The following is a 27,927-nucleotide window of genomic DNA, read 5'->3' on the forward strand; positions in this document are numbered from 1 at the left end:
AAAAATATATTTTATTTAAAAATGATCAATACATGACAGATCAAAATATCAGAAAAGAACAGAGGAAGTCAGAGGGTGAAAATGCCAACGCGAACGCTGATGATAACGTTATTCACAGGTTTTCTTTCACACACGCCCTCTGAATAACATAACACATTTCAAACAGCTTAACTCTCATTTGAATTCACTTCAGCAAAACATGAAACATAAACAGGTATGTTTTTTGAGTCTTGAAAATCTATTTGAAGAAACATAAAAGTGTTATTTCTGAGGCTGGTCTGGATCTGATCTAGACACGAAACTCAACTATTCACTGTGGTACGTTTCATAATAGTTTGGGCTGTGCTTTCAGACTAAAGGAGTAGTGCCAATATATTATATACACAGCACAAATACAAAAACAGCCCTGAAGGTGGCGCCAACACACGTCCACATTAAACTCAAGAAGAAGCTGGAGCGAGTGTCATGTGTCTGAAAACGCAAGTCAACTCTCTTTGACAAACAAATCAGAACTTTATAGTCTCCTACTGTATTCATATTTAGTTAATTTCTCATATATTTCTTGTATATTTTTTGTCTGTTTAGTAGTATATTTGTAGTATATTTCTAGTATATTTGTAGTACATTTGTAGTACATTTGTAGTATATTTGTAGTGTATTGGTAGTACATTTGTAGTATATTTTCTGGTCCATTCAGAGTGGGTCCTGGTGTTCATCTCTTCTTCTCGCTCCTCACAGTGATCATGACTTTCCTCTGTGGTGAAACAGCTGAAAAACAAACAAATAAACAAGTTATGACAAAAAGAAAATGTGACTGACCTGTTTTAAATTCAGGAAACAGGAAGGAAAAACAGGAAGAAGAACATTGAAAATGTACTCTGCAAGTCATATCTGCAGATCATTCTTTACTTTTACAGCTCAATGTATTTTTTCTGGTTCAAAATGATGGTACTTCAAAAATTGCAGCACCCTCAGCCTCACTGTTAGCGTCACTACTTCCTGTTAGCGTCACTACTTCCTGTCCAGTTTTATCTCTGAGGTTTATGCTGTCATGCTAAAATTAATAAATATTTAAAGATCAGACAGTGGACAGGAAGCTGTGGGTGGGTGAGGGGTCAGGGGTCAGAGGTTAGGGGGTTAGGATTAGACAGTGGACAGGGAGCTGTGTGTTGATGTCACTGACAACATGTTAAACACTACACAAATAAAATGAATATTTCACCAGAGACACTTCTGTGTTTAGAGAAAGAGATGATTGTGTCTCAATGCTAATGCTAATGCTAATAACACAATAAATACTGAAACAACACCACAAACTGAAGTATTCTACATTTTAAAATAATCTGGAAGCCTTTATTTCATTAATTTGAAATTTAATATATATATATTTTTAAATTATTGTATTTTTCCAAATTGTGACTGGCTAGCGTGCTACTGTGCACAGAGCGTATCGATCTGGCAGCTCTAATGTTAGTTGTGAAGGTTTAATTTTAATAAGAAAAGTGAAAGAGAATCAATAACAGAAATATAAACACGTCCTGACCTCATTTAAACAAAACAACAAAAACAACTTAAGAAACATCATGAGGTGATTTTAAAGGCCCTGTACTTTTATTTACTTTAGTTAAAAAAAACAGATTTTACTTTGTACTGTATTTTGTGAAATTGAGAAACTGCCCCCTTTACTTTAAAGGAAATTTGTCAGATGAGAACTATTAGGAAGCAACAGCCAGGAACAGATTGTTTTGTCCAATTAGAGACACTGTTGGATGAGAACTGTGTGGAAGTGACTACCCCAGACACTTGTTTCTTTTGTCACCATTCAAAAGATACAATATTTGGTTTTGAACAGTGCTAATACTTCAGTCTGTAACCCCAGTAGAAAGCTTCAGTGGCTTTGTTGAGTTCGTTGGCTTGAGTGGCTTTGTTGGCTTCACTGGCTTCAGTGACTTCTGTGGCTTCGTTGGCTGGTTCGGCTTTGTTGGGTTCAATGGCTTTGTTGGCTGCGTTGGCTTCAGTGGCTTCAGTGGCTTCTTTGTCTTTGTTGGCTAAATTCACCTGTAGAATTGTTTGCATAATTTGGCTAAATTAGATTTTAAAGCTGTCTGTTGGGAATGTCTGGTGGAACCCTCGGTCAGGGGAATCTTTAACTCGCACCTCTGGGAGAACTTCTCCAAAGATCCCAGGGGAAACCGGTGGTGGACACCAGAAGTAAGGGATGCCATCAGGCTGAAGAAGGAGTCCCATCGAGCCTTGTTGGCTTGTGGGACACCTGAGGCAGCTGACAAATACCGGCGGGCCAAGTGTGCTGTGCAATCGCAGAGGCAAAACCTCAGGGTGTTTGGGGAGGCAATGGAGGAGGACTATCGGACGGCCTCAAAGAGATTCTGGCAAACCGTCCGGCACCTCAGGAGGGGAAAGCAGTGCTTCACAAACACTGTTTACAGTGTGGGCAGAGGGCTTCTGACCTCGACTGGGGATGTTGTGGACAGTGGAAGGAAAACTTTGAGGATCATGTCTTCTAAGGAGGAAGCAGAGACTGGGGACCCGGAGGCGGACTTGTCCATCACCCTGGATGAAGCCACTTGAGGTAGTTAGCAAACTCCTTGGTGGCAAGGCTCTGGGAATGGAGAGGATCCGTTCCAAGTATGTTAAGTCTCTGGATGTTGTGGGGCTGTCTTGGCTGACACGTCTGTGCAACATTGTGTGGAGGTCGGGGACAGTACCGCTGGACTGGCAGACTGAGGTGGTGGTCCCTCTGTATAAGAAGGGGGACCGGAGGGTGTGTTCTAAAAAATCACACTCCTCTGGCTTCCTGGTAAGGTCTTTTCCAGGGTACTGGAGAGGAGAATCCGACCAATACTCGAACCTTGGATTCAGGGGGAGCTCTTTCCATCGGATCCTTGGGGCTCATGGGAGTTTGCCCAACCAGTTCACATGTGTTTTGTGGATCTGGAGAAGGCATTCGACCATGTCCCTCGTGGTGTCCTTTGGGGGGTGCTCTGGGAGTATGGGGTCCGGGGCTCTTTGCTAAGGGCTGTCCGGTCCCTGTATGACCGGAGCAGGAGGTGTGTTCGCATTGCTGGCAGTAAGTCAGACCTGTTCCTGGTGCATGTTGGACTCCGCCAGGGCTGCCCTTTGTCACTGGTTCTGTCTACTGTATTTATGGACAGAATTTCTAGGCACAGTCAGGGGCTGGAGGGGGTCTGGATTTGGAACCACAGGATCTCATCTCTGCTGTTTGCAGATGATGTTGTCCTGATGGCTTCTTCGAGCCAGGACCTGCAGCAGGCACTGGGGCGGTTTGCAGCCGAGTGTGAAGCGGCTGAGATGAGAATCAGCTCCACCAAATCCGAGGCCATGGTTCTTGACCAGAAAAAGGCTTGCCCTCTTTGAGTGGGTGGAGAGTCTCTGCCTCAAGCTGAGGAGTTTAAGTATGTAGTATGAAGTATGAAGTATGAGTCGAAAGGCAAAGCTCTCGATTTACTGGTCAATCTACGTTCCTACTCTCACCTATGGTCATGAGCTCTGGGTAATGACTGAAAGGACAAGATCATGGATACAAGGCTGTAATGGGCTTCCTCCGCAGGGTGGCTGGGCATACCCTTAGAGATAAGGTAAGGAGCTCAGTCACACAGAAGGAGCTAGGAGTAGAGCCGCTGCTCCTACATGTCGAGAGGAGCCAGCTGAGGTGGCTCGGGCATCTGCTCAGGATGCCTCCTGGATGCCTCCCTAGGGAAGTATTCCGGGCATGTCCCACAGGGAAGAGGCCCCGGGGAAGACCCAGGACACCCGTGACCCGCGATAAGTGGAAGAAAACGGATGGATGAAAATTTTAAAGCAGTCTCACATTCATCTGAGTCGCTCTCGTCTCTCTTCCTCTTGTTCCCACAGACGCTATCACCGCTGTCTTCCTCCCTCTCATCAGAGCTACTGCCTCCTCCTGCCTCATCTGGGGACTGCACACAACAACACGCAAGTCAGAAACTAATAACACTCCTTTTCTGAACAAAAAAAAATCATATTGCTACTTTGCAATAGGGGGTGTGATGCTAACGGTAGGCTCTGCTCTGTCTGAAGTTCTGTCAAGTTTAATCTGAGTTTTGTTTGAACACAATCTGACTATAAAGAACTGACTTATCTGAACAGTATCAGGTGAGCTGATTTTTGCTGTTAAACAGGCAGGTCTCTCTCAAATAACATTACAGTCACAAGCTAGCTAGAATTAGCCAACAGTTTTTCAGTTAGTCACTCTCACCTTTTACAGGACCATGAACGCTTGGATTGATCACAGGCTCCTGAAACTGTGATCTTTAAACCACTTTGGGATTTTTTTTCTAAAAATGTAGTCAGGATGTGTTTGTTAATGTGTGCTTCATGTCGCCATGGTAACTGCTGAACATTCTGCCACAGACCAGAACCCCCCCAGCGTGATGTCACTGTAAAGTATTAGTTCTTAATCAAGGAGACTAACTTTGGTTTTCCTTCTGCAGATATTTACCAGATGATGGTGAAAAGCTTTGTAAAAGTTCAAATGCAAAACGACGTAAATGACATACGTTCTGATTGGACGATGAGGAGTCGTGTTTCTGTGCCGCAGAATTCAGACTCTCCAGCACTACCACTGTTCAAACACAAGAGAGAGCTCATTAACACTGTCCCAAAACATTGTATGAAGTATCTATACTCCACAAAAGGAATCCAGGCAAGTTCAAATGACTTGAATTAAAGTTGCTGTACCTGATTTTTTGTGCCTTCAAAATGTGAAAATCAGAACTAGTTCATTTTTTCCAGATTGGCTCTTTGGTTGCTATGATATTTGCGGTCAGAATTCCAAATATGGAACTCTGCTCCAAATTGGCCCCTATAACTGCTAACCTCGATGAGCTTCATTTGACTGGAGCCGAAAACCATGGGTGACGTCACACTCCCTTACTCCACTTCTTTATACAGTCGATGGGTAAAACTAAAATTTCTTTGTTACATGAAAATCTCAGGTACAGCGCCTTAGCATATGGGGCTAGCGTTAGCTGTACATATTCTGCAGTGTGGAGCAGTTACCTGGCCTCAGAGAGATGGTGAGCACTGGGACCTTCTTACCCTGCTCCTCCTTTCCATTCACCTGCTCCTTCTGTTTCACCACCTGCTCAAAATAAACATTACGGTGTCATAATACTGGAACAATACTCATCTCCATGGAGATGTTATTAATTTGCCTAAAATGTTCGGCAGTCTGATCTGTGTCAGCTCTGGTTAAACTTCAGGGAGTCCTTCACCTTGTTGTTCTTGGTGTCACTGCTCTCCTCTGCTCTCTCCTCTGGTCTCTCCTCTGTTCTCTCTTTCACATTCATGGTCGTAGTCGCCTCAGGGGCAGACTGCGGCTCTGCACACGTCTCATCTCCGCTCTGCACAGCGCCCCCTGCCGCATCTGCCTGCACTGTGCCCCCTGGTGGAGAACTGTCCCGTGGCACTGCTTTGGTCCGACCCGTGTCTGATAGGTCGAGAGGTCCCTCACACTGAAGAAAGAGACAACAGGTTAAAATGTGAATGTTAAAGAGGAGGTATTTTATTTCTATGGGGTATTAACTGTAACACATAACATGTTTAGATCACCATGTTTCCTTTTTTTGTTTTGCTAATGCCATTTTCGGCCAAACAATGTATTAACATGTTTCTTTATGAACAAGTCTCAGTTTCATTTTTGACTCTCCCTTTACTCTCCGCTCTAAGTCACTCCCCCTTCAGAGCTCTATCACAACACAATCAGCTGCATCCCACTAATGAAACCACTGAACATCACATCAGGTTTGTCAAGTTGCTGTGTACAGTATCATGTTTTTGTATACAGTATTTATGGAGAATTGTCGTGTGGGAGCGTGGGTGACGTAGGCTTGGGGGCGGAGCCTTGTACAGAATCATACACCTAACCATAAGGTGGGTTTGAATAGGGTCCGGGAGAGATTATTAAATTGGTCAAACATACATGGATGTTTTGTCAATACTAATATTTCTAGCTTTATTTCAATACTAAGAAATAGACTCAATACCAATACCATGATGATAATAAAAACATCTTTCATCTTTCTATAGACAATAAGATCATTCTAAAGAAGATTCATTTCTGTCCTGTCAATGGGCCTTTTTTAGTATTTATATCTAGTTTTGATAGATAGTTTTAATATTGATTAGTATCTGACTTTCAACACTTTTAATACACCCTTAATGACACACTTGCCCCCTCTCACCTCACTGCCCTCGTGGCTGCTGCCCTCCTCAGACTGGATCAGGTGGCTCTCCCTCTGTCCCTGTGGTAACTTGGATCCTTGGGGTCCCTGGGGTCCCTGGGGTCCCTGGGGTCCCTGGGGTCCCTGGGGTCCCTGGGGTTCCTGGGGTCCCTGTGGTACCTTGGATCCTTGGGGTCCCTGGGGTCCCTGGGGTTCCTGGGGTCCCTGTGGTACCTTGGATCCTTGGGGTCCCTGGGGTCCCTGTGGTCCCTTGGGTCCTTGAGGTTCCTGTGGTTCCCGTGGACCGCCCCCTCTCTCCTGCTCTCTGCTCCTCAGTCTGAACACTACCGTTGGCTCCTTGCTTTGATTCTGCAGCGCGACGTTCGGTTTGTGCCACACCTGCCCCGCGGCAAGTCGTCTGGAGGCGTGGCTGTTCAGGTGCTGAGTGGAGGGGATCAGGTTTGGGAAGCGCGGTTTGGAGCACTGTAAGAAAAAAACAAAAAAACAAAAACAAACTTGATTGATTGATTGATAGTGAATTGGAACCGGAGTTGATGGAGCTGCATCACACTCATGCTCACTTTCTATTTGGAATAGGACAGTTAGTGGTTAACACTATGGTACAGCAAGGAAAGTTTATTTGTATAGCACAATTTGTACACAAAGCTTTAAAGAATAAGAAATTAAAATCACAATACAACAAATCAAAACATAAATAATCATCATAAATGGATATGCACAGCTAAACAGAACAGTTTGAGCCTGGATTTAAACATTGTCAAAGTACAGGCCTGTCTCACATCTTCAGGAAGATTGTTACAGGTTTGAGCTGCAGAAAACAGAAACGTTCATTCTCCTGGTTTAGCCTTGGTTCAGTCCTGGTTTAGTCCTGGTTTAGTCCTGGTTTAGTCCTGGTTTAGCCCTGGTTCAGTCCTGGTTTAGTCCTGGTTTAGCCCTGGTTCAGTCCTGGTTTAGTCCTCAGTGTGACATGGTTCATATGGCACTAACATGTCGGAGATGTACTTTGGTGCTAGGCCATGGAGAGACTTGTTCACAGTTAAAGTCTCTGAACCACAGGAGCCAGTGCAGAGACCTGAGCACAGGACACATGTGTGTACTTAGTTCTAGTCAGGACTCAGCAGTGTTTTGGATGTACTGCATCTGTCTTAGGCCAGTGAGGCCAGTGAGCAGGCCAGTATCCTTCTACATATACACTCTATGACCTACACATAGAAGAACATGCAAACTGTGAATGACCTGGGAGGAGGCGGTGGCCGTAGCCCAGTCCGGAGGCTCACCGAGGGGGGACCATGAAGGCAGAGGATTCGAGGTGCTCTTCAGAGGCTGGGGTCGGCATGGTACTGGGGCATGGAGGATGTGTCTGCTGGGGGCATGGACCTCTGCTATGGGGGAGAGGGAGGTGAGAGAGACGGAGGAGAGGGAGGAGGAGAGAGAGGAGGGAGGGAGGCTCTTTCCAGGAGGAGAGCTGGAGTGTGTGTGGTCCTCACTGTGAGATCTGACAGAAACAGAGAGACATAAAACCCCTGTAAGATTTCAGCCTGTTAAAGGACTGCCTCCTACAGCCCCCTACTGGTCAGTTTGTCGGTTTATGTCATTTACAGTTCATTTATATCTGTTATAGACCTGGTTTAATCCTAGACTAGACCTAGAATTTTCCTGGTCACGTTCATTCTGCCCAGACGGAATAAGGGATATGAGTGAAGTGTCTTGCCCATATACCATCCCGGACTCTGAACATGAGGCAGGCTGACAAAAACGTGTTTACATATTTAAATTGTTAGTCTTATATATCGTTTTTACCATTTTGTGCCTTATTCATTCACTCCAGAGTTCGGTGGAGGTAAGGTGATATTGTAACCATAGCTGCCCTGGGACAGACTGAGAAAACCAAGGCTGCCAATCTGCAGCATTGGCCCTTCCCACCACCAGCACTCACACACATTCACACTAGTCCATGTGTGTGAAATGTCTTGCCTAAGGACACAACACTACTGGACCAGCCCTTCTTAGCAAAAGAGACCAGACCAGATGTTGTTCAGTCTCACCTTCTGTCCACGACTCGAGGCTGAGGTTTCCATGATGGAGGGGCGGAGTTTGGGAGGGGCTTATATGACTCCTGAAACACAAAAACAGAAAAATAAAAACACTGAGAATGAGCTAAAAAAATACAGTGCAAAAACTCCTGCAGCAGTGATCAGAGCCGAGGTTTACAGACTTACAAAGAGACTGCGGGGCCACTCTCTCACATGACGACTCTCACTTTGAGAATCTGTTTGGGTGGGAACAGGAAAACATCAGGAAAAAAAAAAAAAAAACATTTGGAACTGTGTACTATGTTTCTTGTTTAATCTTTAACATAATGGAAGATTTTCTACACATCAGAGAGGCTCTTTTGTCCTGAAGGTAATTACTCTCCTCAATGTCAAAGAACTGTTGCCGCACATTGGCAGTCACATCTCTGCTGGTCAGCCCCAAGGCAGCTGTAGCTCCACTAGTGAATGAATGATGCTGTCATAAGAAAAGTGTCCAAATAATAAAGGCTTTGTCCAAACAAAGGCTTTATTAGTACAAATTAAAAAGAACTGACACTTTGCATAATACTCCTTGGGGGTGTGAAGCTAGCTGGAGGCATCGCTCTGTCTGAATCTCTGTTACTCAAGTTTAATCTGATCTTTATTTTAACACAATCTGACCATAAAGACCTGACTTATCTGAACTACAACAGGTGAGCTGAATTGTGCTGTTAAACAAGTCCCTCTCAAATAACATTACAATCACAAGCTAGCGAGCATTAGCCAACAGTTTTTCAGTTAGTCTCGCTCACCTTTGTGTCATCATGGAAACTGCTGAACATTCCTTCACAGACATACATGCAGAACACTCCCAGCGTGATGTGACTGCAAAGTATCAATACTTACCCGTGTCGAGTCTTGTAGGTGCCTCCACCTTCACTGTAGCATCGCCCTCTCCTGTCTGACTGCTGCTCCTGCCCAGAACTCTGCTGATCAGGGCCATGGGGAGGGAGCGGTCAGGGGAGGAGCTTGTCTTCACCTCCACAGGGTCAGAACTGGAGTGGCCGGTCTGACTGAACACAAACGAACAGGAGAGAGGACATTTATTGTGGGTTAATATAAACTTACTGTCCTTGTAAATAATTGCATTTGACCCATCCTTCATGGTCTCTTGGTTAAACCTGCATTTGACCCATCCTTCTGCTTCTCTGGGTTAAACTTATCAGGAGTAGTGGGACCCACCTCCGAATCTTGATCTAGTCCTGGTCAGGACAAACTTAGCTGGAGGATTTGACCTGTTGTGCCTGTTTTGGGTTGATGGGGAAACCAGAAACACAGAGAGAACATGCAAACTCCTCACAGGTGTGGGAGTCGAACCAGTCACCTTCTTGCACCTTCTTGCTCTTAGGCACCATGTTTCCCAGGCTTTTAAAGATGCACCATGTAACTTTTCCGGCTGATGGTCCCTGACCTGCTCCTCTCCTTTGAGTTCTTGTATTTATGTACACCACATGTTTTTATTGCTTGGACTGGCTCATTTGCCTGTTGAGATATGAGGTAAAGTGATGCAATACAAGAGGAAAATGAGCACAGCATGTGGCAACGTTTAGAGTAGTGTCTGTCGCCCTCTGTTGGCAGCAGTGATGGAGTGAAGCTTTTTGAATTTTAAGTTTAAATCTTTAGTAAAATGTTGTATATCTTGTTGTTGTAGTTTAGAGACAGACGATTACTCAAACAGAAACACATTCTTTAACTTTTTCTTTATTGTCACATTTGCATTGACCTGTGTTTTATTTTTTTCTGACATTGTGATCCTGTCAGTTCAGGATCATGTAATGTTGTCTCTTGCCAAGTCAATCTTTAATAAATCCAATCTGATCTGATCCTTTACCATATCTCGTATTTAAAATTTCCATTGCAAATTAAGGACATAAACATAAAGACTTACTCTAGAGCCGCTCGCAGACTCCTGTTCTCGTCCCTCAGCATCTTGTTCTCCTTCTTCAGGTTGTTTATGTCGGACACTTCACAACAAACGAACAACCAAATATCAAAAAGCTGATCAGCACTGAACAACCACTCACCCTCTCCACTCAGATAAATTTATATCTATAAGGATGTGTGAGGTGACATAACATAATATATATACAACATAACTGTGTATGGTCAGTCAGTGGCAGGGTTAAACCACCAATTACCACGGGGTTACTGCTTTAATAGGCTTGACATTTGGGAAATATAATGTACTTAAACTGGGTACTGTCTGGTTTGTAGGCTTAACCCACTACACCACTGCAGCCCCAGGTGTTATGAAATATATGATTAAGTTTATAACAAAATGGTTGTATAGTAAAGTGGGTATTGAACCAGTGACCTCCTTGTTGAGTACTGGTAGTAACTTTCTGATAAAATAGTATTTCTTTGAGTAGTTTTCATAGTTTTCAAAAACCATACGTTACTCTAATCTTAATGTCGTTTTCAAATTTTCTCATTTTTGTGTTTATCTTAAAAAAATATTTTGTGAATCATTTATAGTTTTTCAAATAACATGAACTCTAATGCAAATTGTGTGTGGAAATTGAACTAGCGACCCTTCTGTACTGTACCCATCTTACTCATAAGTGTGATGAGTCGGAGTATTGACCTTCTAACCCTCTGGTTCTTACTCATGAGTGTGATGTGTTTGGGGTACTGAACCTGTAACCCCCCGGTTTTTACCCATTAGTCTTATGTGCTGCACACTCTGAAGGTGCAGTGTTTCAATCTCTTGTTGTCGTTTCTTGGCGACTTCCTGTGTCACGGTGCAGCGGTCGCAAAGCCCTGCCCTCAACCTGGACAGAGAAAGTACTTTAAAGCTCCACCGTGTAACTTTTTGATCTCTTAAATCAGTCCTATTGAGCTTGTGTCTCTATACGCTAGAAACAAGTCCAATGGGAGGTGACGTCTCTGTAAACGTCACCCCCCAATGGACATCTGCACATCACACTAGAGCAGCCCGTTTTTTTCATTTGTACCAAAATGACTACACGACGCTGCCGAATCCTACGAGTATCACCAATTAAGAAGAAGGAAGTGCGTATATCACAGTGGGCGTGTACTGGTGGAGGTGAAAATGGTGTTAGATCGGCAAAATTGCGTCTTGAAAATAAAAGATAAAAGATTACTCAAACAGAATTCACTCTAAATACAACTTCAAGAGAGTAAATGCTGAGAAACGACTGCAACGTCATTAAAAGGTAAAAAGTCGATTGCAGAATAAGTCTGATTTTATTCCTGATGTTTGTAGAACACATCCAGATTTGTCATTTATTTGGCTGCAAACCGCTGCGCTCCAAATAGTGAGCATGGGCGACTTCCAGCTCCTTTGACTCCATTGGCTCAAATTCACTTTCTATTGAAAAACTGTGTCCCCTCTCTCTGTAACTGCTGCTGTCAGACTCGTCATTTTGGTCTTAAAATATTCATTTTAACCCACTCTACATGACACTGGGTTTTTATTTCCCTATTGTGGCTGTAAATCAAGATATGAACAATAATAACGGACAAATCAGGCGCCTTCTTTCCCAAGGTCACTCTTGCTAGCATTAGCAACAGGTTTGATTGACACCGTTGCTAAGCGCCTGCTCCATGCTAAACCAGCGGTGTGGACGGGAAGAAGCATTACCTTCAACATTCTTGCTACTGATTAGCTCTTTGGTTGCTATGATACTTATAGCCAGAATTTCAATACGGAACTCAAACGCTAAGGGTGATGTCGCACTCACTTAGCCCACTTCTGTACTTCTTTTGCACAGATGAGGAACTGTACTTACTTTATGGTTTGTTGTTTGACAGGAAATTCTAGTATCTGGTGACATGACTGTATAGTGAGTGCATGTTTATAACGTGGCTGCATAGAGAGTGAACATGTGACGAATAACAAACACACTGAACATGCTTGTCATTCCTTCATATTTGCTCATTTGAACACTTGTATGTGCGTTGGTTTACAGACAAACATCAAACTGGAAATTGAAGTGAAATTTTAGCCTTTACCCCTGACTTAAAGGGCCCATATTATTCTTTTTATTTCATTCACACGTTTAACACACAAACCCTGCTTATTTAGGCTAAATTCTCTCAAACAGAAAACACTCTGTTTCACCTTGTGATGTCATGAGGTAATACAGGAAGTGCACCACTGTATTTTTAAAGTCCTTACACATTCACTATTGACCTCTTCATGCCTCTGGTCTAAACATCTCTGTTCTGATGGTTCTAATGGTCCCACCTGTTCTCCAGGGTCTTGATGTTCTCCGTGAGGATCCTCTGCTGCTCCTTCATCTGCTGGTTCCTCGTGTAAAGCTCCTCCATGCGCTTTGTGTCACTGCAGACAAAAAAACACCAATCAAACTGTAAATCAATCAGTAACATAACGACACTTTTATCATTCCAGCAGCTTGTAGAACCAGGACTATAGGCGGAAAGAAACTACAACCTCATATTAAAGAGGGAGTATTTCACTTCTATGGGATATTAACTGCTAACACATAACATATTTAGATCACCATGTTAACTTTTATTGTCAAAGTGCTATATTCAGCCAAAACAATGTATTAGCTCTATCACAACACAATCAGCTACATCCCACTAATGAAACTACTGCACATCACATCAAGTTTATCAAGCTGCTGTGTAGTTTTGTATCATGTTTTTGTATATTTATGGAGAATTGTCGTGTGGAGCATGGGTGACATTGGCTTGTGGGTGAAGCCTTGATCAAACCTTACAGCTAATCATAAGAAGGGATTGAATAGAGCCTGGGAGAGATCGCTAGATTACTCAAACATGCATGGGTCACATCTAAAACCTCTTCAGGCTTCATGCTTTTGATGAGGGAACAACATTATAACTGGAAAGCTTAAAAAAAGGTCTATTTAGCATAATCCCTTCTTTAAACATAATGTGCTTGTACTGTATGTTATAGCTTTTCACGAAATGTTCCAAAGTGTGGCATGAAACTTGTCCAGTTGACAGATTTAACTTTGGCTTTTGTCTCCATGAAAATAAGCAGGTGATGCCAAGAAGTGTACGTGGTTTTTAAGCCAGAATGCCCCGAGGCAGCTGTGGCTCTTGCTCTTCCCTCAATACTGACCCCTCCCCCTGCTGTGACCCATACTCACCAGCCCTTCTTATTGGCCAGCTCCTGGAGTTTGACCTGCCACCCTGAAGGTCAAAACAAAGGAGAGAGTTAATTTACACGTTTACTCACAATAAACATATAAAGTTTACTCAGAATATTAAAGTGCATATACATAGAGGTAATTCCATAACTGTAACCTAGCAACCGTAATGTAGACTTTAAAGGGACATAGCTAACCTGCTAGCCAGCACGTTCTACACTGCGATTCCTACATCAGATTATTGAATTGTTAATTTATGTTTGTTGTATCTGTCCCTGTTCAAATAAACAATCAAAAAACAAATAGGAAGTGATTATGGACACATTTTTGTCTCCATCGACTGGCTCCAATTCACTTTCTGTGTAAAAACTGTGGTCCCTCTCTCTGTAACTGCTGCTGTCAGACTCGTCATGTTGGTCTTAAATGTTCATACTAGCCTGTTCTACATGATCCTGGGTTTTTTATTTCACTATTGTGTCTGTAAATCAAGATATGAACGTTAATAACAGACAAATCAGGCGCCTTCTTTCCACAAGGTCACCCTGGCTAGCATAACAAGAGGTTTGATTGACAGCGTTGTTAAGAGCCTGATGCAAAACTATAAATACTGAGCACAGGTTCAATCCACCTTCGATCTCTCGTTCGTGACATTCCTGGAGTTTTAGCAGAAGGTCGTTAAAATCGTCCATGTTGTCTTCCACCCTTGGCGTTCTGCACATGGACCTCTGACCTTTGCACACGGCCCTCCGCACACGGCCCTCTGCACACGGCCCTCTGCACACGGCCCTGAAAACTACAACACAAATCACAAGCGACTAAGTATTTTGCATGGGCATTAGGTATGGGACAAGTTTGAAATTTTTTGTCACGATTATCATGGCCAAAATAATTGCAATTAACGATTATATCACAATAATGATTAAAGTTGCTGACTGTTTAAAAATGTTATGGATATGAATAATTATAATTTTAATGTTGTGAATAATTCCATGTTTAAACAACTGCTATAGAATTGTACTTTGTTATTGATGAAAACAACTATGATCTAGCCGAGAATATTACGGATAAGCAGGGCTCTCAGCAGAAATTTAGGGACCCGGGTCAAGATACCTCACAATTCTGGGCCCCCTAATGGTGCGTTCACACTGGGGCATCAGGGGCGTCGTGTTCACATGCAAAGTCTATGGTGGACGCACATCTTGGCCGCCCTGTGTTTTTGCAGCACATATTCAAGCGTCAGAGCAGCGCGAATCTGGCGTTGACATGACGCGTTCTGTAGCTTTGTTCTGTATATCTGGTGATATAACACCAATTATTTTTGTTGGTGATTATCACAATTATATAAAATGTCCCACAAACGATTCTTGTCAACCCTTTTTATCACAATAAACGATATTGTTTATCGTCTCACCCCTAATAGTCATGGGGTTCAGCAAGGGGCATCAAAAATTGCCATGTTTGTAAAAACTCTTGATTTTGGTCTGAGTACTTTTAATACAAGTATAGCGATATTGATCTGATACTGATACAGCAAAAGGAAACACTTTAGTCATTAGTTTGAGTCTGCAATGAGTCAAAGAAGGTATTTATTCAAATGTTTATGGATTAAATCTGATCATATAGCCAAAAAAATGATCAAACATTTCACAGTAGTGCCAAGAAAAAGTACACACGATAAATACTGACCCCCAAAAATCAGTCAAGTAGTCAACATAGTGATTACTGTGACAGGGGTACTCATATTACTCATGGATTCTCATGATATTTGTTCAAAAACTCACAAGAATCCATCTTGGCCGACCCACTATTTACACAGAAATCCAGATGGTTCAGTTTGTGCCAATCATGCAGGAGGAAGAAGAACTGTGTGCTTTTGTGACAGGAAAGACGTCTGTGCTTTCCTCTCAGATGGGTTTAAAAAAACAATGTGTTTTTGTCTTATTCTGTTGTTTTGATGCTTCGACCAATCAGATTCAAGTATTTGTTTATTTCCTTTGAAAATCCTCGCCACTTTCAGCGAGCGTCATCAGGTTAAAACTGTGTAGACCTCAAACTCTGCTTCAGTCTGGAGAGAGCCCACTGACATGTGCTGTCAGACTGAGACTATGAGCGGACTCCTGCAGATTATTCAAATCACGTGTAAACAGCAAGATCTCATGTGATTTCATATGATCTCATGTTATTTCTTTGTGATCGTGGTCCCTCTGATTCTTACATCAAAGTTTGAGGTTTGCAGGTCATTCATTAACAAGCCAGAAGTAAGATAAGAATCAAATTGTGCTGCATGTAAACACAGGGTGAATGTCTAAGCAGGAATACCACAACAGTTCTTTTATCAGATGGAACCTGAACTGGTTATCTTACGGTTGGCAGGCGAGTGTGAGCTTAGTGTTTGTGATATCTGTGGAGGACAGGGCAGGCTGGTCTCACTGGTTCAGCGTTTGTTCTTCAACTTGTGTTTTGTGTGTGGCCTGGGGGGGGAGGGGGCGGGAGAGTGATTAACTGAAAAACGTTTGGCTAATGCTAATGCTAGCTAGCTTGTGACTGTGAAGTCATTTGAGAGGGACTTGTTTAACAGCACAATTCAGCTCATCTGTTGTAGGTCTGCTAAGTCAGTTTTGTGCCTACAGTTAGCTTGAGGAGGTTGAGGTAAGAAGCTAGGCTAGGCTAAGATAGCATTGGCGGTGACCAGAAGTTAGTGAGATACACAAAGTGGTTACAATATATTATGCTAAATTATTACTAGATTATTTAGTTTGTGGTTAAAGAGGGTAGGGGTATTAAAGAAGGAGTATTTTACTTCTTTAGGGTATTTAAAAGGGGGTATTTTACTTCTATGGGGTATTAACTGGAACACATAACATATTTAGATCACCATGTTCCTTTTATTGTTTTGAAAATGCTATATCTGCCCAAAACAATGTATCAATACATTCTGAGTCTCTCCGCCCTTCGCTCTCTGTACTAAGTCCCTCCCCCTTCAGAGCACTATCACAACACAATCAGCTGCATCCCACTAATGAAACTACTGCACATCACATCAGGTTTGTCAGGTTGCTCTGTGTGGTATAGTATGGTATGCTTTTATTTGAACGGGGACAGTGCACAACAATACATTGACCTTAAAAAAACAGGAAAGATGTTCGGTGCCAGGTTATAGCAAAAGTACTCATTTCCACCTGTAGTCCCTGGATAGGCCCTAGATTACTCAAACATGCATGTCTGAGTAATCTAGCGCCATCTAAAACCTCTTCAGGCATGTTTTTGATGAGAGATTAATATTATAAAACGAGAGAACGCTGAAAAACATTGATTTTGCATAACATCTCCTCTTTAAACAGATGCTTTCAGAGGTATATGTCTCTTGTTTAATGAATAAGGAACAGAAACAAAGCCATAAATCAGTTGTGAAGTTTCTGTCAGTTTCTGTCTGGACCCAGAAAAGATATCATCACTAAACAACTCTTCAGCATCTTCAGTGTTTTTGACTGAAATGTAGTCTTTTTAGTCTTTTGTTTTTTTACAGTGTTTTGGGGTGTGAAATCATGTTTTTACAGTGTTTTTGGACAGAAATCATGTTTTTACAGAGTATTTGGACTGAAATCATGTTTTTTACAGTGTTTTGGGGTGTGAAATCATGTTTTTACAGTGTAATTGGACAGAAATAATGTTTTTACAGTGTATTTTAATCTTAAATCATGTTTTTACAGTGTTTTTGGTTCTGGGATCTTGTTTTTTCAGTTGGATCAGAATTCCGTGCTGAGTCTTTTGCAATCTGAAATCTTGTTTTTTACATTGAATATGGACTGAAATGTAGTTTTTTCAGTGTTTTGGGGTGTGAGTTCTCGTTTTAAGCCATAAACTTGTCATATTCATTATATGGCGAGTTTGTGGAGTAAATCTCAAACTAATAATGACAAGGTTCAACATTTGTGGATCAGAAGTTCAAAAACAGTGAATCTCCCTTAGGGTTATATAGGCCCAACCCTCCATCTGAAGTGATGATCTCATTAAATACTAGAATGTAAATTATGATTTCTATTAGATTTCCATATCGACCCTTCCAGTGTAAACAGAACGCCCGTGTGTCATTACCTGGTACTGCCCCATACGCTAACCCCAGCACATTTTCAATGAGAGAGTTAGCTTTAGTGTTCAAACACATGGATATCTGGATAAGACGCTCCCCCTCTGTCCCGAGGTGAGATCAACTAGTGGCCACTCCAGGTACTGCAACTTCTGGGAGCTTGGGCCCAGACAGAATTCTCCCTTAAAGCACCATGCATTTTTGTGAATTCAAACTGCCCATGTTCTAACAGTTCATCCAGCTTTCACAAAGGAAAGATTTTGTATGGATTCTTCTTTGTTTTTGAAAAATTTTAAAGTTAGCTTGATAAGACTTAGCCTATCCCTGCGTCAAGCCCACGCTAGCTCCACTCTAGCAACTATCAGCGATCTCTGGATCTCAGCTGTGAGGAACACCTGAGCCTCAGCTGAAAACATTCACACAGGTAGAATCGTTTTGTGTTGATTAAAAACATTAGTGGCAAAATTAGCAAGCATGCTAATGCCCATGTAATAAACGTTTCTTAAATCTAACGTTAAGCTGGACAAAAACACAGCGGACCACAGCAGTGTGACAGTTTTAATCCCACAAACCCTGCAGGGTTTAGTGAAGTTCAGAAACTGGAGCTGGAAGTTAGACAGTGGCTGTTTTTGTTCCTTTATAAACAAGAACCATTTTGTCTGCACTTCCTACAAACGTGTTTTTATTTTGCAGTCCTATTCAGATAAATGGGCCAGAATGTTTATATCAGCACCAGGCTGTGTGCATGACACTAAAGTGGTCATTTATGGGAGGGTCTATTAACATGATCAGTCCCTATTGTAGTTGTGTCCTTGGGCAAGACACTTCACTCACCTCACCTGTATTTGAATGTGGTGCGTGATAATGTAATTGCCTGAGGTTTTTACATGTTTTGTGGTGCGAAATCATGTTTTTACAGAGTATTTAGACTGAAATCATGTTTTTACAGTGTTTTGGGGTGTGAAATCATGTTTTTACAGTGTAATTGGACTGAAATCATGTTTTTACAGTGTTTTGGGGTGTGAAATCATGTTTTTACAGTGTAATTGGACTGAAATCATGTTTTTACAGTGTTTTGGGGTGTGAAATCATGTTTTTACAGAGTATTTGGACTGAAATCATGTTTTACAGTGTTTTGGATTCTGAGATCTTGTTTTTTCAGTTGGATCTGAATTCTGTGCTGAGTCTTTTGCATTTTGATGAGTTTGAACGTGTTTGGATTTGTCAGAGGAAACTTGGGCTCTACATGAGGCGACCTGCCTCTGTCTGCCCCGAAAACAATTTTATGCAAACAGCTTTTTACTGTTATTGCTTTTACTTTTGTTTAAAGGTACACTGTGGAACTTTTCAGCCACCTGCTCGACTGAAGATGTTATCACTTTGCTTGGAATGTTCCATAGTATGATGAGAGACGTATTTATCTCCATGGAGACAAGGTTACAGCTGAACAGTCCAACACACACTGAGCTGACAGAGCCTATGACAGGACGACTTGACTAAATCAGTAGTCCTGTTTGTTAATCATGGCATCACACTAAGGAATCCCATAACTATTACCTAGAAACCATGTGGTACACTGGCCCAAACCCCGTCTAATGTCACAGAGATTATTATTTGACAAAAACAAATTTAAGAAAACACCTTTATTTTGTTGAAATCATGTTTAAAGTGTCTCAAACTCTCTCCTCTAAGTTTCTACATGCTGTAATGATCTGATATTTTGTGTTTAGCTCAGAGTCGACACCCTTTGTGGCTCTTGTGGCTGTTTATGTGTTAATCTAAATGCCTGTGTATGTGACACTTGGTTACTATGATGACAAATTGATGTGAAGGTTCTACTGGTCAGATACTGGTCTGTTTTGGAGACCGGCTCTAGTGAGTTGGGCTGCTGTTGTGCTCTTGTTTTGGCCATATATAAAGAAATGGACTAAGGGAGTCTGACGTCACCCACAGCGGTCGGCTCCAGTCAAACAAAACTCACTGAAGTTAGCAGTTATAGGGGCCAATAGTGGGACACAATAGTGAAATAAAAACACCAGGATCATGTAGAGTGAGTTAATATGAACATTTTAAGACCAAAATGATGAGTCTGACAGCAGCAGTTACAGAAAGAGGGGCCACAGTTTTTCAATGTAAAGTGATGGAGCTGGAAGTGCACCAATGCTCACTTCCTATTTGGAACGCATTTATATACAGTCTATGGTTACAGCCTACAGTACAGCCTTGTATTTAGAAAATAAACAACCAGAAGAATGTTGGCGTGTTTCCTTACATCAGAACGCTATAATATTTTTGCAACTTTTCTGCACAAACTGCTTCTTGTTTGGTGTAAAACTAGAATTTATATTTACAACAGTTATAATCCCACCAGATTAAATCAAAATTTGAGAATCATAAAAATCTGCCATTCACACTTTTAAATTTAAAAAAAGCTTTACACAGCTCTTGGCGTGCTTCAAACTAAATTCAACAAGTTCCATACATAGACAAGGTTAATGCCAAACTGTGGAACATTCCAGGCAAAGTGACATCATCTCCATGGAAACAAGCAGCTGATGGACACTCCACCAGAAAAGTTAAATAGTGCAGCTTTAATTCACAACTGCTCCTTGGTGTTAAAGTAGTTGATTATGTTTAGTATAATCGACCTAAGCTCCTCCCCCTCCAGACTCCACGTGCAGACCACTCCGACGGAACATTTGGGCTAAAACTTATAGATGTGATTGTGTAACTATGGAAACGGAAAAATGAAACTAAGCAACAGGTTAGATGTTTTTCAGGGAGTTATTCAAGAATTTCACAGAGTTATTTTTAGAATTTATGTAATGTGTTAAGAAGGAATAATAATAATAATAATAATTGTTATTATTAGCATTATTATTATTGTTTCAGAAATATCACACACACCTGCACACATACACAATAAAGGAAAAAAATATATCGACTATTCCCTCATCAAATACATGTCTGAAGAGGTTTCAGATGTCATCCATGCATTTTGGAGTAAACTAGCGATCTCTGCCGGGCTCTATTTAAACCCTCATTACAGTTAGCTGTAAGATTCTGTAGAAGGCTCCGCCCACCAGCCCACATCACCCCACATCACCCATGCTGCCACACGACAATTTTCCATAAATATACAAAAACATGATACAAAACTGTACACAGCAACTTGACAAACCTGATGTGATGTGCAGGAGTTTTATTTGTGAGATTCACGCTGATTGTGATGTGATAGGGTTCTGAAGGGGGAGGGACCTAGCACAGAGAGCAGAGGGAGGGGGGACTCAGAGCATCAAAGACAAAAGTGAAACTTATAAAACATGTTAATATGTTGTTTTGGGCAAATATAGCATTTTCAAAACAATAAAAGGAAACATGGTGATCTACATACAGTGGGGAAAAAAGTATTTAGTCATGCACCAATTGTGCAAGTTCTCCCACTTAAGAAGATGAGAGAGGCCTGTAATTTTCATCATAGGTTCACTTCAACTATGAGAGACAGAATGGGGGGAATGAATCCAGGAAATCACATTGTAGGATTTTTAATGAATTCATTGGTAAATTCCTCGGTAAAAAAGTATTTGGTCACCTACAAAAAAGCAACATTTCTGGCTCTCACAGACCTGTAACTTCTGCTTTAAGAAGCTCCTCTGTCCTCCACTTGTTACCTGTATTAATGGCACCTGTTTGAACTTGTTATCAGTATTAAAGACACCTGTCCACAACCTCAAACAGTCAGACTCCAAACTCCACTATGGCCAAGACCAAAGAGCTGTCAAAGGACACCAGAAACAAACTGTGACCTGCACCAGGCTGGGAAGACTGAATCTGCTATAGGTGAGCAGCTTGATGTGAAGAAATCAATCAAGAGCAATTATTAGAAAATGGAAGACATACAAGACCACTGCAAACAACGAAGTTAAATCTGTCAACTGTTAAATCTGTCAGTTCAGAACTGAAGAAGTGGCTTGGATGAGCAGCGAAACATCTTCACTCCTACAAGATTTGTCCAGTTGACAGACTTAACTTCGTTATTTGCTATGGATCAGACCTGGACGACTGAGGGTCTACACAGACATACAAGACCACTGATAATCTCCCTTGATCTGGGGCTCCACACAAGATCTCACCCCGTGGGGTCAAAATGACCACAAGAACGGTGAGCAAAAATCCCATAACCACACATGGGGGACCTAGTGAATGACCTACAGAGAGCTGGGACCAAAGTAACAAATGCGACCATCAGTAACACACTATGTCGCCAGGGACTCAAATCCTGCAGTGCCAGACATGTCCCCCTGCTTAAGCCAGGACATGTCCAGGCCTGTCTGAAGTTTGCTAGAGAGCATTTGGATGATCCAGAGGAGGATTAGGAGAATGTCATATGGTGAGATGAAACCAAAATAGAACTTTTTGGTAAAAACTCAATTTGTCATGTTTGAAGGAGAAAGAATGCTGTGAAACATGAGGGTGGAAACATCATGCTTTGGGGCTGTTTTTTTTGCAAAAGGACCAGGACGACGGATCTGTGTAAAAGAAAGAGTGAATGGGACCATATGTTGTGAGATTTTGAGTGAAAACCTCCTTCCATCAGCAAGGGCATTGAAGATGAAACGTGGCTGGGTCTTTCAGCAGGACAAACACAAACACACCACCTGGGCAACGAAGGAGTGGCTTTGTAAGAAGCATTTCAAGATCCTGGAGTGGCCTAGCCAGTCTCCAGATCTCAACCCCATAGAAAATCTTTGGAGGGAGTTCAAAATCCATGTTGCCCAGCGACAGCCCCAAATCATCACTGCTCTAGAGGAAATCTGCAGGAGGAATGGGCCAAACTACCAGCAACAGTGAGTGAAAACCTTGTGGAGACAGAGACAAAAAACATTTGACCTCTGTCATTGCAAACAAAGGGTATATAACAAAGTATTAGGACAAACTTTTGTTATTGACCAAATACTTATTTTCCACCATAATTTGCAAATAAATTCTTTAAAAATCAAAAGGGATTTTCTGGATTTTTTTTTTTTCTCTTTCTGTCTCTCATAGTTGAAGTGAACCTATGATGAAAATTACAGGCCTCTCTCATCTTTTTAAGTGGGAGAAAGTGCACAACTGGTGGCGGACTAAATACTTTTTTGCCCCACTGTATGTTATGTGTTACATTTACTATCTGCAATTGTGAAGGGAGTGATTGCAGACCAGGCAGAGAGTTGAAAGTTTTATCTGATCAGATGAGTGAAGGTACAGACAGCAGCACATGCGTTATATTACAAAAGCGCTGTCCCTGTACTTATACCCCGAGAAAGGTACTATCAATAGAAGGCTGCTCCTTAATCTAATTATACATATGTACATGGTCATAAATGGATAGATCGTTAATTGTTGCCAGAAGGTAGAAAATGTCACTGAAAAGAATGCTGGTATCACTGAAAAGATGAATTGCAGAACTTATTGTCACAGAAGAAACAGGTAGCAGCGAGAACATCTAAAAATAAGTCTGTGTCACATTCCTACTTGAAACAAATTGATCTCGAAGTCTGTAACACACAGTATTCAACACAAGATTTTGGAGCAAAGAGATCAAATAAAAATCATGCTTTCAATGCCCCATAGAAGTAAAATACCCCCCTTTAATACCCCATAGAAGTAAAAAAAACAAAAACAACCCTCTTTAATACCCCATAGAAACACTGCAAAAAACAAAACATATAAGAAGTATTGGCTTGACAACTCGGACCAGTCGTCTAGAACTGTTATTGTGTCCTTAAGCAAGATGCTTCATCCACCTTGCTTGTGTGTGAATGTGGTGTGTGTGAGTGTTGGTGGTCAGAGGGGCCGATGGCGCAGATTGGCAGCCTCGCTCCTGTCTGTCTGCCCCATATGACTCTATGGTCTGATCTCTGTCCTAATGTTTCCTCATCACAAACAGACCTGGAGTTGTGTTTTGTTTCATTCACACATGTTTAACACACAAACCCTGCACATTTAGGCTGAATTCTTCTCTCAAAAAGAAAACACTGTGTTCCACCTTGTGATGTCACTAAGTGGTAATACAGGAAGTGCTCCACTGTGTTGTTAAACTCCATCCACCTTCACTAGAATAATTTGGATCATTTCAGCCCAGGATTACCAATCTCTACTGAACTAAAGGTAAAAGGAGCTGTTAACTTGAAAACTACCACTTCATGACATCACAAAGTGGAACAGAGCGTTTTGTGTTTGATGGGCAGAGATTCTATGCCCCAGATGCTGAACAATGAAAGGTCATGACCTCCTGAGCTACTGACCAACTGATTTGACTCATTATTATATTCATTAAATTCTAATATTAAAGCCACAGTGTGTAACTTTCTGGAGGTGTCAGGTCACCTGTATGATTGCATGGAAATAGAAAGTTAAAGCCATACCTCGAAACATGCTCCATGGAGATAGATACATTTTATGTCATACTGTGGTAGAACAGCATTTCTATGACAACAATGTATGTGGACATGTAAGCTCACTCAAGTTTTTCAGTGCAATGAACACAACCAAAATGAAAAAAAACAAAAACAACAGCTTTTATTTCTATGATCTGGCTAAAAAGTTACAAACTGTGACTTTAAAATAAGTTCCCGTTGTCTCTCGTTAAACCCCAGGGTGAGGACAATGGGGCTTTTGTGTTTGATGGAGGTGAATATTTTGTCAGTTTGTTTTTACACCAGGGATACTAAGAACAGCAGTGTTGTGCCCAGGGACACAACAACAGCAACATGTAGATTTGAACTGGCCACTCTCTGGTTAGTGTGCAAATGCTTAACCCACTGCACCACTGCCTTTTGAAAGCATTGCTCTACACTGGTCAGGAGGAAGCCGATTTGAACAATTCAAAGTGGACTTTTCTTTTTTTATTTTCTTTATTTATTTTATTTGAAGGACAGTGTGCAGATACATTAAAAAGATGGCTGCACCAGATTTAGCAAAATGCTAATTTCCATCTGTTGTCCTTAAAAAAAACAAAATACATATAAAAAGTGCAATACAAAAGGCAATATACAAGTGTGCAAAATTTTCAATACATAGTGCAAACTACAAGTTATTAAAGTGCGAGACATATGCAACAAATATCAAAATAAATACAGTGTAGTCGCTATCAGATGATACCCACGAGGGTAACATCTGATAGCTCTGTACCTTATTGGTATTATAAATATAAACAAGACAGTAATATGACACTAAGACAGTACAATAACACTCATGATTTGGTAATCTAGTGGCCATCAGATGGTACCCACGAGGGTAACATCTGATGGCCAAATACCCGTTTGGTATAGTTAGTGTGAGCAGGACTGATGGTCAAGAAGCCAGTTTTTGACAGCCCCTGAAAAGCTGTGATAATCTGCTATGTTCTTAAGATTTTCTGGAAGCCCGTTCCATTCTTTGATGGCTTTAAAAGAGAAGGCAGATTGAGAGAAAACTGACTTTCTTGTAGGAACATTGCAGTCACCCCTAGACACGGACCTTAACACTCTACTTGTTAGTTGAGAGTGAGGCTGTACATAGGTCTTTAGTGGGGGTGGGGCAGCGTCATGCAAGATTTTATGTGTTTCAGATCTTTTAACCATGTTCTAGTCATTTCCTCTGAAGTTGTATTTGCAGTGATTCATGTTTGAGACGATCTGCTCCCGTTTTCACCATAAACTGTTTACATAAATAAATGTGGCTAACCTGCTAGCCGCTGCATTACAAACAGGAAGTGACCACTTACGGCTCCATTGACTCTGGCTTCAATTCACTTTACGTTAGAAAACGTTGGTCCTTCTCTCTGTAACTGCTTCTGTCAGACTCGTCATTTTGGTCTTAAAATGTTCATATTAAGCCCCTCTGCATGATCCTGGTGTTTATTTCACTATTGTGTCTGTAAATCATGATATGAACATTAATGACAAACAAATCAGGGGCCTTCTTTCCCTGAGGTCACTTCCACTAGTGTTAGCAACAGATTTGATTGACAGCGTTGCTAAGCGCCTGGTCCCTGCTAAACCAGCGGTGTGGATGCGACGGGGCGTTACCTTCAACAGCCTCGCTCCACATTGGCTCTTTGGTTGCTATGATACTCGTGGTCAGAATTCCAAATATAGAACTCTGCTCCAAATTGGCCTCTATATCTGCTCTGGCCTCGATGAGATTCATTTAAAGCTGAACGCTGTGGGTGACGTCACACTCACTTAGTCCACTTTACACAGTCTGCAGTTTTCACCTCCACCGGTACACGCCCACTTTGAGGTACATGCCCACTTTGAGGTACATGCCCACTTTGAGGTACATGCCCACTTTGAGGTACACGCCCACTTTGACGTACACGCCCACTGTGAGCTTTATGTTCTTAATCGGTGATACTTGTAGGATTCGGCAGCGTCGTGTAGGCATTTTGGTACAAATGAAAAAAAAAGTGCTGCTCGCTAGTGTGACGTGCAGCTATCCATAGGGGGCGCTGACAGCATGCAGCGCTTTGTTGTGATGATGTTTACAGCGACGTCAGTTCCTTGTTTCTTTTATTAAGTCATTTTAGATGAATATTTTGATTTAAAATATAACAATCCACAGGTGTTGTAAATTATAACTATAGAGACACAAGCACAATGGGGTTGATTTAAGTCTATAATTACGCTTGTTCTTGTTCTTTTGGACATTATGTTTCTATACAGTTGAATCAGGTTTGAACAGCCCTTATTTACCTCATGTTGCTATGCCTCAGGTGTTAGTGTGAACCAAACCTCTCTCCATCTTTGACAGGACACGCCCAATATACGTGCAACACAACATAGATTTTAAACACATTCATAAACGTTTCATAAACGCGGTTCAGAATATTCACACAGTCTGGAGGTAAATAGGTGTCCATTTTGACTCTTTCTCTGTTGTATTTAACAGAAATCTCCAAAAATCCAACCCACATTTTTTTTTTTCTTATCATTTCTATTGATACATTTCCAGCTGAGGTCATCTATATTCCCTGAGGGTGTGATGCTAACTTGGGGCACTGCTCTGTCTGAAGCTTTTTCCAACTTTAATGAGTTTTGTTTTAACACAATCTGAGCCGAAAGAGCTGACTTATCTGAACTACAACAGGTGAGCTGATTTGTGCTGATAAACAAGTCCCTCTCAAATAACAATACAGTCACAAGCTAGCTAGCATTAGCATTAGCCAACAGTTTTTCAGTTAGTCTCTCTCACCTTTCCTAAACAGGACCATGAATGCTCAATTTTGTGTTTTTTCTTCAGTTTTCAGACGATCTTACAACCTTTTTTTCTTGGAAGTTTATGCTAATGTGAGCATTGTGTTACCATGGTAACTGCTGAACATTCCACCAACACACAATTTGGGATTTTTCTGACCAAAATTATGATTTGATTAAATTTATGTTCAAATAATGTGATTCTGCTCAAAGTTGACATTTTAAACATGTCCAGAAGAAAAGACAAAAAGACTGAAATATGAACTGACAAAATAAAACAAGAATCACATCAGAACATGTTTGTACAGAGCTAAACTGCAGGGAGGGCATCTGACACACACCAAGGGCATCTAATACACACAGGGAGGGCATCTGACACACAGGGACACTTCAGAACATGTTTATACAGATCTAAACTACAGGAGATTTGGTCGTCTTGGAGGAAAGGATGAGACTTAAAGATGAGAGACGTTCGCCCTCATCTCAGTCTGACACTACAGACATACAGGAGGATGGGAGGGCATCTGACACACAGGGACATGCAACGTTGAACGGGAGGGCATCTGACACACTGCAATCCTCATATTTCTCCATGTGCAAGCCGAATACGTTACGAGTAGATGTTATCTGCAGGTAATTCCAAACCCATATGAACTTCTAAATCTGAACCCTGAGGTCATCATAAAGGAAGTCACTCACCTCACTGACCCAGCCAACAGCTCCAAGTCCAAAAAAACAAACACAAAACAACCATTAGTCGGAGAATTAGCACAAATGGAGGTGTAGTTGTGTTGCAAGCTCCCACACCTTTGCCTCCTCTCCTCTCTCCTCTTTCTCTCCTCCCATCAGAACCGGTCGGATCAGTCTTGGAGCCTCTGGCAGCACAAACGTCGAAGTCTGGGCAAGTCCCACCTGGATTTTCAGGTCGAGCCGGAATACCAGATAACAGGTCCGACCGGCTCCGGATTAAAGCCGCAGGCGGAAATCGAGGGCCACGGAGGAACTTTGCAGGCGGAGCAAGCTGCCACAGGTTTAGAGAGAGACAACGACTCAACAAGTGAACTTTAACTGATCTAATGTGGATTTAATAAAAGATCCATAAGATCTGACCTCTGACCTCTGATCTAATGCTAATCCAGACCTGGAGTTGTGTTTTGTTTCATTCACACATGTTTAACACACAAACCCTGCAGATTAAGGCTG

The 27,927-nt window shown here is 41.7% G+C and overlaps 1 protein-coding gene across 1 annotated transcript; it reads right to left on the reverse strand.

The window, feature by feature from the left end:
- Positions 1-27,555, reverse strand: rbbp8l (retinoblastoma binding protein 8-like). Its single transcript, XM_055223241.1, has 16 exons — positions 27,424-27,555; positions 14,048-14,212; positions 13,420-13,462; positions 12,528-12,623; positions 10,976-11,088; positions 10,206-10,281; positions 9,164-9,330; positions 8,465-8,514; positions 8,291-8,361; positions 7,482-7,740; positions 6,246-6,707; positions 5,277-5,516; positions 5,062-5,143; positions 4,560-4,624; positions 3,851-3,959; positions 1-768 (listed from the first exon to the last, which is right to left on the reverse strand). Exons 2-16 carry the CDS (start codon positions 14,136-14,138, stop codon positions 713-715), a joined length of 1,980 nt encoding a protein of 659 aa, XP_055079216.1. The 5' UTR covers positions 14,139-14,212; positions 27,424-27,555; the 3' UTR covers positions 1-712.
- Between the last annotated feature and the right edge of the window lie 372 nt (positions 27,556-27,927).

Source organism: Periophthalmus magnuspinnatus, chromosome 7, assembly GCF_009829125.3.
Source record: "Periophthalmus magnuspinnatus isolate fPerMag1 chromosome 7, fPerMag1.2.pri, whole genome shotgun sequence".
Classification (NCBI taxonomy): Eukaryota; Metazoa; Chordata; class Actinopteri; order Gobiiformes; family Gobiidae; genus Periophthalmus; species Periophthalmus magnuspinnatus.

Coding starts and splice junctions, on each gene's coding strand:
- rbbp8l (XM_055223241.1), bottom strand. CDS start 14,138: ATGTGCAGAACGCCAAGGGTGGAAGACAACATGGACGATTTTAACGAC. Junction 5,517..6,245: donor GCAGCCACGAGGGCAGTGAG/GTGAGAGGGGGC, acceptor CTCTTTCTTCAG/TGTGAGGGACCTCTCGACCT. Junction 4,625..5,061: donor CACCATCTCTCTGAGGCCAG/GTAACTGCTCCA, acceptor GTGTTTGAACAG/TGGTAGTGCTGGAGAGTCTG.